We start from the raw sequence: 14,401 nt of genomic DNA on the forward strand, positions 1-14,401 counted from the left end.
GAGGAATACATGTATTAGGTGGAATGATAGATTCTAATTATCAAGGAGATATTATTGTAACATTCCAAAATTTAGGTGATGGATTCATACAGTTTCGTAAAAGTGATAGAATGGTTCAAATGATTATTATTCCTTATGAAACATGACTACTTGGGAAAACTTATCCTCCTTCTGAAATAACTAACTGAAGGATTGGGTTCAACTGATAAAATAAAATCAGGAGCTAAAGTATGGGTAAAACAGAAACCAGATGACATTCCAAAGGCTGCAGAAATTAGAGTACATGAGATAGACAATACTGTAACTGTTGCTTATTCAGGAGAGGATGATTACCAAATTGTACCCTTAACTCATATATTCTATTGTGAATGAGGCTGTGATCATGGGTTTATGAACCCCAGAACCACAGCTGACCTTAAATCTACCCTCCTTCTGGTTATTGTTTCCTTGGGGTTTTTTTGTTTGTTTGTTTGTTTGTCTTTTTATCTGTTAAACTTATTTGCTAAATTTGTTTCCTATAGGCTTAGTACCCTCCACCTGCAGATGTCTGATCACTTAAACTGGATGTCATCTCCTATCTATGACAGTAATGTGTCATCTCTGGACCTGAAGTTGACCAAACTCCATATGCCAGCTAAAGAACTGATCTCTCAAATGGGACCTCTTGGGGTAGGGACAATTCTCTATCCAATCTCAGCAGGAAGTAGTTGTGGAACAAGAGACCTTCGTCCCTCATCCCAAGATTTTGGGCCCCATTTGTTGAGGGGAAATAATGGGGTGACTGTAATACCAGTTGCCTCACCAACCTATGTAATGAATATGAAAGATCTTGGGGCCAAATGTAATAGTAATTGAAAACAGAAAGATCTTTCTCATTAATTAATAGGCTCATATGATCTGCTTGGATCACCTGGAAGCCTGGGTCACATATGGCAGGAGGAGTTTGCCAAAGAGGTGGAACAGGAAGGGTGGAGCAGAACTGGGAGGAAGTGAGTGAGTGGGGTCAGGTCAGAAGGAAAAGAATGCAGGCCAACTGGCACAGGCCAACTGACACATTGTGACAGTTGATAGTGAGAAGGCCCTGGCTGGGGGAGGGGAGGTTTAAGAATGGCTTTGCCCTCTGCTGTGACAAATTCTGGAGCTGCAAAACCCACAGAATGATGGAGTGAAGCAAATCTCCAGCCCAACACAACCTGGAAGGTCAACGGGAAGCCTCTGTTGTACTGAGCTGGGAACAGAGCGCAGTTCAGTGTGGGCTGCGCCGACACAGATCAGACGTGAGCAGGCCTTAGTGGGGCTGAATCTTTGGCACTTGTGGTAGTTTCCAGACTTTACAACCTCAAAACACCAAGGACAAATTGGAAGGTCAGTGAAAAAACCTGTCAGACCTGTGTGAGAGAGTAGAGTGGTCCAGCACCAACCCCAGGGCAGCAGAAGGGGTGGAGGAGCCCACAGCAGCAGAGGCAGAGGCAATGGCTGTTTCTGGAGCTCCAGGCCCACAGATTGTGGGAGGATTGAATGGCTGACAATATACACCCCCAACTCCCACTGGAAGCAGAGAACAACCTTGAGCTCAAAAGTCTAGTAAACAGCTGGGGAAATGAACAAAAACTAGAAAAAGAATAAGACTACAGAATCTTACTCTGGTGACAAGGAAGAGCAAAATATACAAACAGAAAAGACAAGAAAGTCAAAGGTGTTACATCCAAAGCCTCCAAGAAAAATGTGAATTGGTTTCAAGCCACTGAAGAGCTCAGAAAAGGATTCTGAAAATCAAGTAAGAGAAGTAGAAGAAAAACTGGAAAGAGAAATAAGAGTGATGGAAGAAAATCATGAAAACCAAGGTAACTGCTTGCTAAAGGAGATCCAAAAAATGCTGAAGAAAATAACAACTTAAAAAACATACTAACCCGAATAGCAAAAGAGATTCAAAAAGCCAATGAAAAGAATTTTGTAAAAAAGCAGAATTGGCCAGATGGCAAAGGAGGTCCAAAAGCTCACTGAAGAAAATAATTCCTTAAAGATTGGAATGGAACAGATGGAAGCTAATGACTTTATAAAAAAAAAAAATCAAGATATTATAAAAAAAAAAACCCAAAAGAATGAAAAAAAGACAATGTAAAATCTCAGTGGAAAAAAAATTGACCTCAAAAATATATCAGAAAGAGAGAATTTTAAAAATTATTCGACTACCTGAAACCATGATCAAAAAAAGAGCCTACATCTTTCAAGAAATTGTCAAGGAAAACTGCCCTGATATTCTAGAACCAGAGGGGAAAATAGATATTGAAAAAATCTACCAATTGCCTCTTGAAAGTGATCCCAAGAGGAAAGCTTCTAGGAATATTGTAGCCAAATTCCAGAGCTCCCAGGTCAAGGAGAAAATGCAAGCAGTAAGAAAGAAACAATTCAAGTATTGTGGAAACACAATCAGGTTAACACAAGATCTAGCAACTTTTACATTAAGGAACTGGAGGGCTTGGAATATTGTATTACAAAGATCAAAGAAGTTAGGATTAAAAACCAAGAATCACCTACCCAGCAAAACTGAGTTTAGTACTTCAGGGAGAAAAACAGTCATTCAGTGAAACAGAGGACTTTCAAGCACTCTTGATAAAAAGACCAGAGCTGAATAGAAAATTTAACTTTCAAACACAAGAATCAAGAGAAGCATGAAAAGGTAAACAGGAAAGAGAAATCACAAGGGATTTACTAAAGTTGAACTGTTTACATCTCCTACACGGAAAAATAATATTTGTAACTCTTAAGACTCTTCTCAGTATTTGAGTAGTTGGGGGGATTATATACATATAGACAGAGGGCACAGGATGTCTATATACATATAGACACAGGGAACAAGAAGGGATATCTAAAAAAATAAAATAAAGGTGTGAGAAAGGAATATATTGGGAGGAGGAGAAAGGGAGAAATAGAATGGGTAAAGAATAAAAGAGGCAAGAAAAAACTTTGTCAATGGATGGGAAGAGCAGGGAGACGAGAGGGAAAGAATGAACATCATCTCATCACATTTGGCTTAAGGAGGGAATAACATGCACACTCAATTTGGTATGAATATCTATCTTAGAATGGAGGGAGGAGAGTCCCTGGGTCATGCTGAGGATGGTCTCACAACCCTGAGGTGGCCCTGGTCACCCTCACAGCTCAGCATGCGGCATTAGCTTGCCTGTCGCTCCTAGGGTAGTGGTCTTGCATCTCTTGCATTCCTCTTTAGCCCCTGAGCAGCTGGACGGGAGCAATGCCCCGTTATTGCACCATGTTTAGCTGTAAGAACTGCTGAGTTCGAAACAATAAAGACTAGAAACTGAGTTTCTACCCATTTCCTCTCCACGTCAAAGAGAGACTTGAAAAATGGTTACGGAATATGAAACATGATACCTGGGTTCTCAGTAAATACCAGTTACTGTGCAGTGACCATTTTACTTCTGACTCTCTTGACATCAGATGGGGCATTCTATATTTAAAACAAACTGCTGTACCAACTATTTTTTCTTTATCTGAGGACAGTCAGGAAAAAGACCATGTAAAAAAATAAGCCTCAGAAAAAAAAAGCAGAAGATGAGAGAGAAATATGTCTAATGATAAAGTCAGAAGAATTATCTGCACAAATGGAACCAAAGAAAAATATATTAAGCACAGAAAATTTTCATGGAAGCACAAATTTACTTTATTCATCCTCTTTGAGTGAATCCCTACAAAAGGATAAGCCACCAGTTTCCAGTACGGAAAACCTACATAATGGCACATTAACTATTAATTCTGCAACTCCACAACATATTGAAAAACCAATACCAGTTTTAGAAATAGCAGTTGTCCAGGATATAGAAGTTAGTAGCTTTCATACATCTCTTAGGAACCTCTTAAATACTACAGCTGCTACTTTGAATGTCTTGAATCTAGAGCATGTGCATCTCTGTGGAACCCAGTAATGTAGTTGAAACAACTATAGACCATCTCTCTAATCCAGATATCACAGATATTTCTGTGTCAACACAGGAAAATACTGTCTTACTGAGTACAATTACTCAGACAATTGAAGAGCTGAATTGAAGAGGAAGAGGAAGAATCAGTTATTACCATTCTAGTGCCTACTGAAAGCTCGAAGTCATCAACCAGTTCATTCATGCCAATAGAACAAGAGAGCATAGATATGGAAGATGTAGATGTTGAAGATTCCTTATATGATGACACAGACTATGGAACTGAAGTACTACAAACTGAGCATTCTTATTGCAGGCAAGATATTAACAGGGAACTTCTTTGGCAAAAAGTTGCCAAACTATGTTCAAAGATACCCCTTCTTGAACTATAGGAGTAACAAACTCTAGGAAGACTCAAATCTCTAGAAACTTTTATAGAACAGCTAAAACAAGAAAACTTACTATCTGAAGAAAAGCTCAAGACTGTAGAAACTGTTTCACAACAGTGGAAGTTACTATGATAGAACAGAATTTTTTTAGAAGCCATGATTTCATATAAGATCATTATAAACTGATGATTCCTGAGTTATTTACACAATGACGTATTTTCCAGTGTGAATCTTAATGACATTTATGAAAATACAATGTCATAAAAGGCTTCTTGTTTTCATAAAATCCAGAATTAGGAAATTGCCCTTTAAAGTGATTAGTTAAGAAATATAATGAGTGAAACGGAAATCAATTTAAATATTTGTATTTTAGCCCAACCAAGCACCTGACCAAGAATTTGATTCTAATTCTGTCATTTGATTATAATACTCCATACTGATGTTAACATTGTGGAAGGGCAACATCTTATGGTAATATGTAATAGTGTAAAATATGGATGAATCCTAAAGCTTGAGCTCCTGTTCTGTGAAGTGAGAAGAACAATAAGCCTGTGACGTCACACAGCTTTCTATTGGCTAGCTGTGTAAACTTATGAAAAATCACCTGTATTTCGGATGTCTCAGCTGTAAAATAAGGGAATTAGATCAAGGGATCATGTTAGCTCTAAAATTCTGTTTCTATGAGACCCTTTCTTTAGAGCATTAAAAACAGAGATTTACTTCAAAGACATTTTACATGTCGTGATCATAGTTATTGCTTCTGTTGTCTGGATAACCTAAGTACTCACTTTTATAAGAATTCTTATGTGGTTTGACCTTTCAATTGCAATTCATTTCTATAATAAAGTGTGCCCTGGAAAAAAAAAGGAGGGAGGAGGGGGATAAGCAGGGGCTGGGAGGGATGACAGAAGGGAGGGCAGATTGGGGGAAGGGGCAATCGGAATGCATAATCTCTTGGGTAAGTGGAAGGGAGAGATAGGGAGAAAATTTGGAACTCAAAATCTTGTGGAAGTGAATGTTGAAAACTAAAAATAATTAATGTTTAAAAAAATAAAAAACCCTAATTTAAAAAAATAATATAATTTTTTTTTAAAAAGTTAACTGCCAAGGCAGGCATTCGTATGTAAATGATTAGTGATTTTGGTTCACTGCAAGCTTAATGAGTCTAGAGTGTGATATCTCTGCTTAAATAAGTGAAAAAGCATTTATTAAATGCATACCATGCATCAAGCAGTGTGTTAAAAAAATAAATCTTAAGACTACATTAAGTTAAGAATAGGGACTGAATAAAGAAACTAAAGTTCGCAAGTTTCTGCACTGGTGAAACAACACGTGGGGTATTACATTCAGTTTGGAGTGTCATATTTTAGAAGTGACATAGACAAACTGGAGCACACCCAGAGGAAGGTGAAGAGGGTAACTGCTGGGTATGGAAAAATGTCATAGGAGAAGGAACTGGAGATACATACATACAAACACACACACACATATACACACACATACACACACACACACATATATTCTGAGGAAGAGGCTAGAAGAAATATGACATTTCTATTCAAAAAGCAAGGATATCATATAGAAAAGAAGTCAGACAATTTATGAGGTTTTATAGAGTAGAACCAATGGCTATTTAGTACAAGACTTCAGCTCAGTGTAAGGAAGAACTTCAATACACTTAAAGCTGAAAAAATATAATTAACTTCCTGGTGAGACAGTGAGTTCCCTGTTATTAGAAATTTCTAAACTTACATAAAATTGTCATGGAAAGAACAATTAGGCTTACTAGTTGTGAATTTACCAAACAGAGATCTGAGGTAAGCAAAAGATCTATTAATGGGAAAATAGCGACAAAAAATTTTACTATGTTAAAAATCTTCGCATCAGACATGCAACAATCAGTAAATAGGAGGAATTTAAATACAGCTTTAAAACATATTGGTAATTTAACGCTGTTAATTTTATAGAGCAGAAAATAGATGCTATTAACTTGGTAAATATTAAGAAACATAATAATAATAATTCATATATCAGAAGTAAATACTATCTGTGTAAAATGAATTTACCATGCTTACTGAATCTCCCTGGGGGAAAAAAAGTGAAGCTTCTTTATGCCAAATACTGTATACCTTCTATTTTTTAAAGTTAGAAACATTATCAGATTATACTTGCCTCCTCTTCACTACTATTATCTTCTTTTTCTTTTTCATCATCTTCTTCTTCTTCTTCCTCCTCTGCTTCACTGCTAGAGCTATCCTCTTTCAATTCAGTTTTCCAGTTACTGGGAACTGTTTTGCTTTTATGAAATTCAAGTGCGTGGTCAAAAGCTGTAAGAGAATCAGAAATCATGACTATTTTAAAAACAAAAAACAATATGCCTGGATATACAAAAAAGGTGATTTTTTAAAAATCTAAGGATAAATTAGGTTTAAACATAGATATAAGTTAAGAATTATTTTCATACTTTTAGAATGCCCATATAATTTTAAGAAATTTACAAAATATTAAGCAATACCACTCAGTCTAACACTTAGAATATTTTATGAAAGAAATATATGATGGCAGTATTATCAGAGTATAAACATTAGTTTTATTCATATCAGAAAATTATTTACTAACTCCAAATACTAGAAATTTTAGGGCAGGTAATAAAATTATTAGAGAAGAAAGCAACACTTGAAAATGATAGGTGATGGGTAAAGTGTGTGTGTGTGTGTGTGTGTGTGTGTGTGTGTGTGTGTGTCTGTGTGTAAATCATCAAGCCTGAATTAAGGTTATGCTAATAATTAGTCCAAATTAAAACAAACATGGGGATTTGACCTTCCATAACAAAACTATCAAAAATGAAAGTTGCAAAATTACAAATAACCATGAAGAAGAGATATAATATTTCTGTACCTTTGCAGAAAGAGATTCATGAATGTAGTATACTGTACATATGTAATTACAGATTTTCTAATCTACTGATGAGTTTTGATAATTTTTTCCCCTCTTCTGACTTTAAAAATACTATCTCTTATAAAAGGGTGGGGCTCTCTGGGGGTAGAAGGGAAAATATAGAGGAAATTTTGTGATGCTAAAAAAAAAAATCAAAAGATATTAATAAAATTTGCAAATAAATTTGATAAACACAAATAGAAAGAAAATGAATACTAAAATGCTCAGAACAAATGAACTCACTACAAACTATATAACTTTCAGTAAAAGTTACCTATTGTAGTATTTCAGATAGGCATGTCAAATGATTATTAGTGCTAAATAACAAATCACCACTGCATTCCTCTCCTTTCCATGCCCCAAGAACACTTTTAAGGGCCCTGGGCAAAATAAGGTTGCAGTAGTACAGAAGATGCTATGAGATTCTAGAACTCCCACTATTTGACAGACTATTTTTTCTTACTTTGAGAAGTCAAACAAAGTAGAAAGCATTTTGGAAAGCTTTTGCTTTAAAAACAAAACAAAAATTATGCATATAAAATCAAATCACACACACAAAGACAAGAAGATTTCATCTTTTAAAGTATTCATTTTTAAAATTACAAAATGATATATTCCAAGATTATTCTTACTTACCTTGTTTTAATACAGCATCAGGTTTTGGTGAAGTTTCGCTAGAAATTTCATGGACATCTTTTCTGGGGACTGAAGTACTATATATATACATATATGTATATATATTTTTAAATAGAGAAAAATATATTGGTTAGTTAGAGGCCAGAAAATTCAAAGACTATAGCATAGAGGCAAGAAAAACCAAAGGTAGATATTTCTTACATTTACAGTAAGTGGTATCAAGCCATAAAGTGGGCACTTCGTAACAATGTGGGAGAGAATGTCAGAAAGCATCACTCTGAAGTGAAAGTTAACAAGAGTAAACACAGAAAGGATGACCTAAACCACCTAAAAAAGTCAGGGCAACCCAACCTGAGAGGTGTTTTATAGACATATGCTGCTGATAAAACTACAACGGAAGCATTAATTTAAATATAAAAGATAAGTTATAATTTTAGACATTTAAATATGCTAAAAATAAATGCTTTAAAAGGAATACTGTTATGCACTGAAAATTTTTTTAAAAGAAAAAAATACGAATTTTTTCTAATACATTTCTACTAGTGCATCTAAGGGAAAAATAACAATTTTAATGATAAGTGCTGTTTATTTTTGCAGTGACCTTCAACCTTTTTTGAAAGTCTGTATTTCAATAAACATTTTTTGAACACACCCTCTAAGAGGTACCTGCCCAGCCACAAGAAGATATGGATGACAGAGGATGAGAAAGCTGGGGGAGTAAAAGGAAATTTCTCATGTCATTTGCTTAACTGCATTTTGTAGAGGCCCAGGTAAAGTAGATTAGGTTATAAACTGGGGGGGGGGGGGGAGAAGGATGGAATGGAGTGTCAGTCAGTCAGATAAGTCAGTCAATAAGCATTCATTAAGGGCACACTAAGTGCCAAGTACTCTGCTAAGAGCAAAACAACCTCTGCCCTGGAGCAACTCATAATCTAAGGAGGTCTTAGAAGATAATGAATGAAAAACAAGAGTGGCTGCATAGGAGACAAGACCCATGGCTTTATATGGGTGGGATTTGACCCATCTTCCCTTTAACTGATGGAGCACATACTTCTTGGGAATACGCCCATGGGGGTAGGGAATGGACCCAATTTGGGAGAAAGCTGCTCTACACATCAATATTTTCTTATTCAAGAGTCACTTTTTAAAAATTATGGCTTGACATCTTAACAACCAGGCTAAATTAGCTTCGTGTGAATATCCATCTTTTCAGCAGCATCCACTTTAAATTTTTTATGCTTTCCATTCAGTCTTCAGTTCTATAATTTCTTGACTTGAAGGGAGCAATCTCTTGATTACAAAGCATGTTATATTCCTCTTATTCATTTATTCTAATTGGTATATTTATTAGTTTATGTTTTAATCTCTATTAAGCTTTCTGAGGGCAGAAACCACAATTATTTACCTATCTCCAGCACTGCTCTGTATATGAGTCATTAGTTTATTCAATGAGAGTCTGTCTCCTGGAGCTCAATTATTACTGGATGAAGCAATTTTTAAAAATCAAATTTCTGAACTTGTAAGGCTGAACATCAGAAAAGACTGCTCCCCAACGGTATACAGACACATTTTATAAGATTTAGCTTTAACAAAACTCAAGAAACTTGACTCTCTAAACATTTGATATTATTGTTATTGAAATTCTTAATAACTATAGTTAGTATGTGAGTTACCTCTCAACAAAATCCCTACAAAAGTAGCCTCCAAAAAAAAGTTATGGAAAATGTCTAAGTTCAATTAACAATACATGTCACTATCTACCTCTGAAGCTTACTTAAAAAAAAATAAGAGACATTCTTTAAATTTAATACTTTGAGACCAAACTGTGAAACTTATGTTTGGTTGTTTTCTAGTGTTGTCTTCATTATGTTACACTTATTATGCATACTATTCTTTTGTGTAATCATTTAATTAAAATGAATATAAAGACTCGAAGTTCAACTCTGAAAAAATTCTACATGAAAAATTGTTCACAAACTAATACATATCCTACATAAAACATATTAATAAACTTTTCTGCAGAAGTCTCAGTTTAGCAGTACACTCCAAACACTATAATTTCAGCCAACAGATGTCACTATAACCACTGAAAATAATTTGAAATTATAAAGTCATATAGTTAGATATTTTATACAAGATAGAAAAAAATTGCTATTTATAAAAGTCATATTAAAAATTCAGCCATGCTTCAATATACCTATGTTGACAGTAATAAGGGAAGATAGCTAATAGGAAGCTATTTTAGAAAGGAAAGTTAAAATCAAGGTAGGGAAAGAGATAATATTCCTTTCAGTCATTAACTAATGGATGTAAAACACATTATGTAAAAAAACATAACCTAGCAATTCTCCTTTACTGCATTTGTGTTAAGTGGATAAAGAGTTAAAAAAATTATTTTTGCTAAACTTGAAATGAAACGTCACCCAAAACAGAAACATTGTTAGGAACAATTCAGCATGTTAATTTGATGCTATAAGAAAGCGCATGTGGAGATTTTTGAATGGAATGCAAATTTACTTACAATTTGCCATCTTTGAAAGAGCGGACTAGAATATTGTCCTTCTTTACTGCAATATCATCACTGCAATCTGGGCAAACCACCTTTAAAACATATCATGTAAGGATATTAGAATTAAAATGCATTAGATTTTAAAAATTTACATATAAATATTCTAATTTATCAAAAAAATGATCACTGATTTTGGACAGAGGCACTTTTGATATTCATTTATCTGGCCCTGTCTCTCCTTTAGAGCTCTGATTTATCTGGGTTTTGGCTCAGGGTTACCCTTTCACTTTCAAGAGGAGGCTCTAGAATGAAACTAGAACAAGAGCTCAGGGTCTATACAAGAATGGAGAACTGGGTTGGAACTATAACAAGGGTAGAAATTCACAAGAGGAATTCAAAATAAGGCTACAAAAGGAAAAGATATGTTTAACATGAGAAATCAGAGAATGGATCATTTATCAGGAGTGGGGTTCCTGTAGACTCAAGGCCACATGTGGCTCTCTAGGTCCTCAAATGTGGCCCTTTGATTGAATACAAACTTCACAGAACAAATCCCCTTAAAAAAAGGATTTGTTCTGTAAAACTTGGACTCAGTCAAAAGGAATATCTAGAGTCTAGATAATTCCAGAATATCAGATTTTTCATATACTTTAAGTCTGGATCCTGAGCAGAACAAAAAAGTTTCTACTAGTCATATATATATTTATAATACACACACACACACACATACACACACATATATATATGTGACTGTGCATATACATATGAATATGTATATATGTATATATACTTAATATCTGAATATCATATATATTTGTATACACATATTTTTATGTGTATATACATATATATATATACTTGTGTGTGTAGAAATACACATAAGCACACAAATGTGTAAATTCAATACACACTAGAACCTCTTTAATGGATCTGTGAGATCTCATTACAGTGGATACTGCCCTAGCCTATCAGTCAACGGTCAACAATTTATAATGTGCTAGATGCCGTGGACACAAAGAAATGTAAAAACAGTCTCTTCTCTGAGGAATTAACATTCTAACGAGGAAGATGACATGTAAACAAATAGGTATACAAAAGATAAATATGTAAAGAGTAGATGGAAGGTGATTTCACAAAAACAGCTGGGGCAGGGGATGGGGGGAGGCCTCTTGCAGAAGGTGAGATTTGAACTGAGACTTAAAGAAGCCAGGGAATTTAAGAAGTGCAAGTAATATATAGTAAGGTCTTCGCCGATACAAATTATAACTTCCCCATGGTTTCATATTCTGTGTGAGTCTTGTCTCTAAACCACTCATACAAGCTCAAAGTAATATAATCCAGACCTTCAGTGTAATATACTAGTGACCTTTTTTCATTAAAACATGTGTGTGTCATTCACACACCCACACCCACACCCACACACCATATATATGTTGGAGGCATTCAAGCTGTCTACCTTTTTAAAAAAATACATAATTTTAATTTTCCTGTGATTGTTATGTTAAAATAAGGGTCTCTATGGAAGCAGGTAGTCAAAGGACTAGACTGAGTTTTCTATCCATTTGGTTTTCAACATGTAGAGCAATCTCTTTCAAACTACTGGGAATTTTACTAAGGAGGCTTTGTGATATTTTTCAGGCCCCAATGAAATCAGTATCTCCTCTAAGAAGAGGAGCTGGACACCAAACATGAATCCTTTCATCATACTTCAAAGAAATATTTTAAAATGAAATATTTTTGCACATCTGCCACTTGAACTGGATACTATTTATCATTAAAGGGTATTTGGTAAAAACCAGTCTGGGTTCCATATAAAGTTTAATTACTTGCTATCTAAGGGACTTTGTTGTAAGGCAGTATCACCTACAAGATAGTATTAATTAATGATTTAAAACCCAGGGTAATTTCTAACAGCTAACACTTCCACATAGCTTTGAGGTTTGAAAAGCACTTTACATACATTGCTTCATTGGATTCCCACAACTGTAACAGAAGCACTGCTACTAACCCCTTTTTACAGATGAGAAAGTCAAGCTCAAAGTGTTTTTAAGTAATTCACCCAGGATTAATACTGTGTCAGAAGGGCCACTAGGTGGCGCAATGAACAGACTGCAGGACCTGGAGTGAGGAAGACTCCATTTCCTGAGTTCAAATATTGCCTCAGACAGTTACTTACTAGCTATGTGACATTGAGGCAAGGCACTTAACCCAAATGGCCTCAGTTTCCTCATCTGTAAAATGCGCTGGAGAAGGAAATGACAAACTACTCCAGTAACTGAGGACATGAAGAGTAAGTAGGGCACGTCATTGAAAAACAACAACTAAACAACAACTGTAAGAATTGGGATTAAAACGCCTTTCTGATTCTAAATCCAAGCATCCTGCCTACTCTTTCACTCTGCCTCTATGGACAATGTTATAGGCAAGGCTCCAATGGACTTTTATTCCTTATACAAACGCATGTACAGCGAATAGAGCATTTGGCCCTAAGTCAAGAAGACCTCAGTTAAAATTTGACCTTAGACACTTAGCAGTGATGTAGGTCATCATAGGCGAGTCATTTGACCTCCGTTTGTCTCTGTTTCCTCATCTTTAAAATGAGGATAATAATAGCACACACCTTTCAGAGTTATGGTAGGGACCAAATGAGATAAAACTTGTAAAGTGCTTAGCACAGTATCTGGCACATAGTAATAAGAGCCATATAAATGTTAGCTATTACATTATTATGTACTTCGTCCTACCTTTCTAACAAGTTAAGTTTGACTCATTAGCTATGGCAATGACCAAATATCATTCAGTAAATGTGACCAAAGAATGCACATAATTGCTTGGCTTAAGGGATGTGGCAACTGTTGTGAGGGGGACAAGAGAAGGAGAAGGTAAGTTACTTAACATTTTTTTTCCAAGTTTACATTAAAGTTGCTTATTAAAATGATGGTCTGAAAGATCCTTGATAAGACTAATACATACAAATATAAGCAGTAACAGAAAAAAAGGCACAAAATGAGGACAGATTACACCAGCATTCAATGTTCCATAAAATATGGTAAAAAGAACACCACAGCTGAAGAGAGAAGGGGCTGAGATTGAAATTGAACAAACTTTTCTGGGGGCTCTTTGAATCACTGGAGTCTCAAAAGATTTTTTGAACTTCAATGAAGTTTCAGAAAGAAAAATTTACCTTCACTGATTTTCTTTTTCAAAAAATACTAACAAAACATTGGTACAGTAGAAAGGATATAGGCTGTACACCCAGAGGACCTGGGCTCAAATTCTGTGACCTTAGGCAAGTCATTTAATCTCCCTGAGCCTCAATTTCCTCATATGCTAAATTTTGAAATGATTGAGACCTTGCAGTTTTACATTTATGACCCTGTGATCTTTTAAAACGAATTTAAAGTTTACTGTATTAATAACAAGAAATATTAGGCCACACAAGCAAGCATGTAATGAATAAAAATTGCTAATTTATTATTAAACTTTATTATTAAAACTATATTATTAAACTTTTTAAAAATATCAGCAGAATACACTGTGTTCAGAATGTTGGTAAGTTATTTTCTAGCAGGTTCCAACTTTTCTTAGTTACTTCATGAGGACATCTATTCAGGCATTCTTAATAAATTTTTTTTTATAACAGGTGACTATAAAGATAGTTACTGTGCTTCCAATACAGCAAAGACTATATGTAACAACATAAACACTTTTTTTTTCTCCTTGACATATGAAGGAAATTTCCATTTATCAATACAGAATGATAAAAAGTGAGAGTCTAATATTTCAACTGAAATTTTGAAGTTATTTATTCTTTCCAAATGTTTCAGAGAGATAAAGATAACAACAATCTAAAATAAACTCACTGAAAAAATTCCCACAAGGAAGTAGCCTTGCTTAAAGAAGCCAAGAGATAATAAATAAGTCATCTTCTAAATTCTTTATTTTGTTTGTCAAAAGGAGGTTTGTATTACCTACCATGGCATCCCTATTTT

At 34.9% G+C, this 14,401-nt stretch overlaps 1 protein-coding gene and 1 pseudogene across 7 annotated transcripts in view; one reads left to right on the forward strand and one right to left on the reverse strand.

Moving 5' to 3' along the window:
- Positions 1–14,401, reverse strand: part of ARID4B (AT-rich interaction domain 4B) — a 241,013-nt gene that overhangs the window by 82,566 nt on the left and 144,046 nt on the right. For 6 of the 7 annotated variants that reach the window (XR_011975434.1, XM_072647526.1, XM_072647529.1 and 3 more), the window contains exons 9-11: positions 10,422–10,501; positions 7,901–7,977; positions 6,500–6,654 (exon numbers count right to left, since the gene is read on the reverse strand). Coding sequence is in view for 6 of the 7 variants with exons in the window: in XM_072647526.1 (XP_072503627.1) it covers positions 6,500–6,654; positions 7,901–7,977; positions 10,422–10,501 (312 nt within the window). In the remaining variant the exon portion in view is untranslated. Of the gene's footprint in view, positions 1–6,495; positions 6,655–7,900; positions 7,978–10,421; positions 10,502–14,401 lie in introns of all 7 variants that reach the window. The other variant, XM_072647525.1, reaches the window with a different exon arrangement.
- On the forward strand, positions 3,309–4,594 carry LOC140529118 (THAP domain-containing protein 5 pseudogene; annotated as a pseudogene).

This window comes from Notamacropus eugenii, chromosome 2 (genome assembly GCF_028372415.1).
Source record: "Notamacropus eugenii isolate mMacEug1 chromosome 2, mMacEug1.pri_v2, whole genome shotgun sequence".
Taxonomy (NCBI): domain Eukaryota; kingdom Metazoa; phylum Chordata; class Mammalia; order Diprotodontia; family Macropodidae; genus Notamacropus; species Notamacropus eugenii.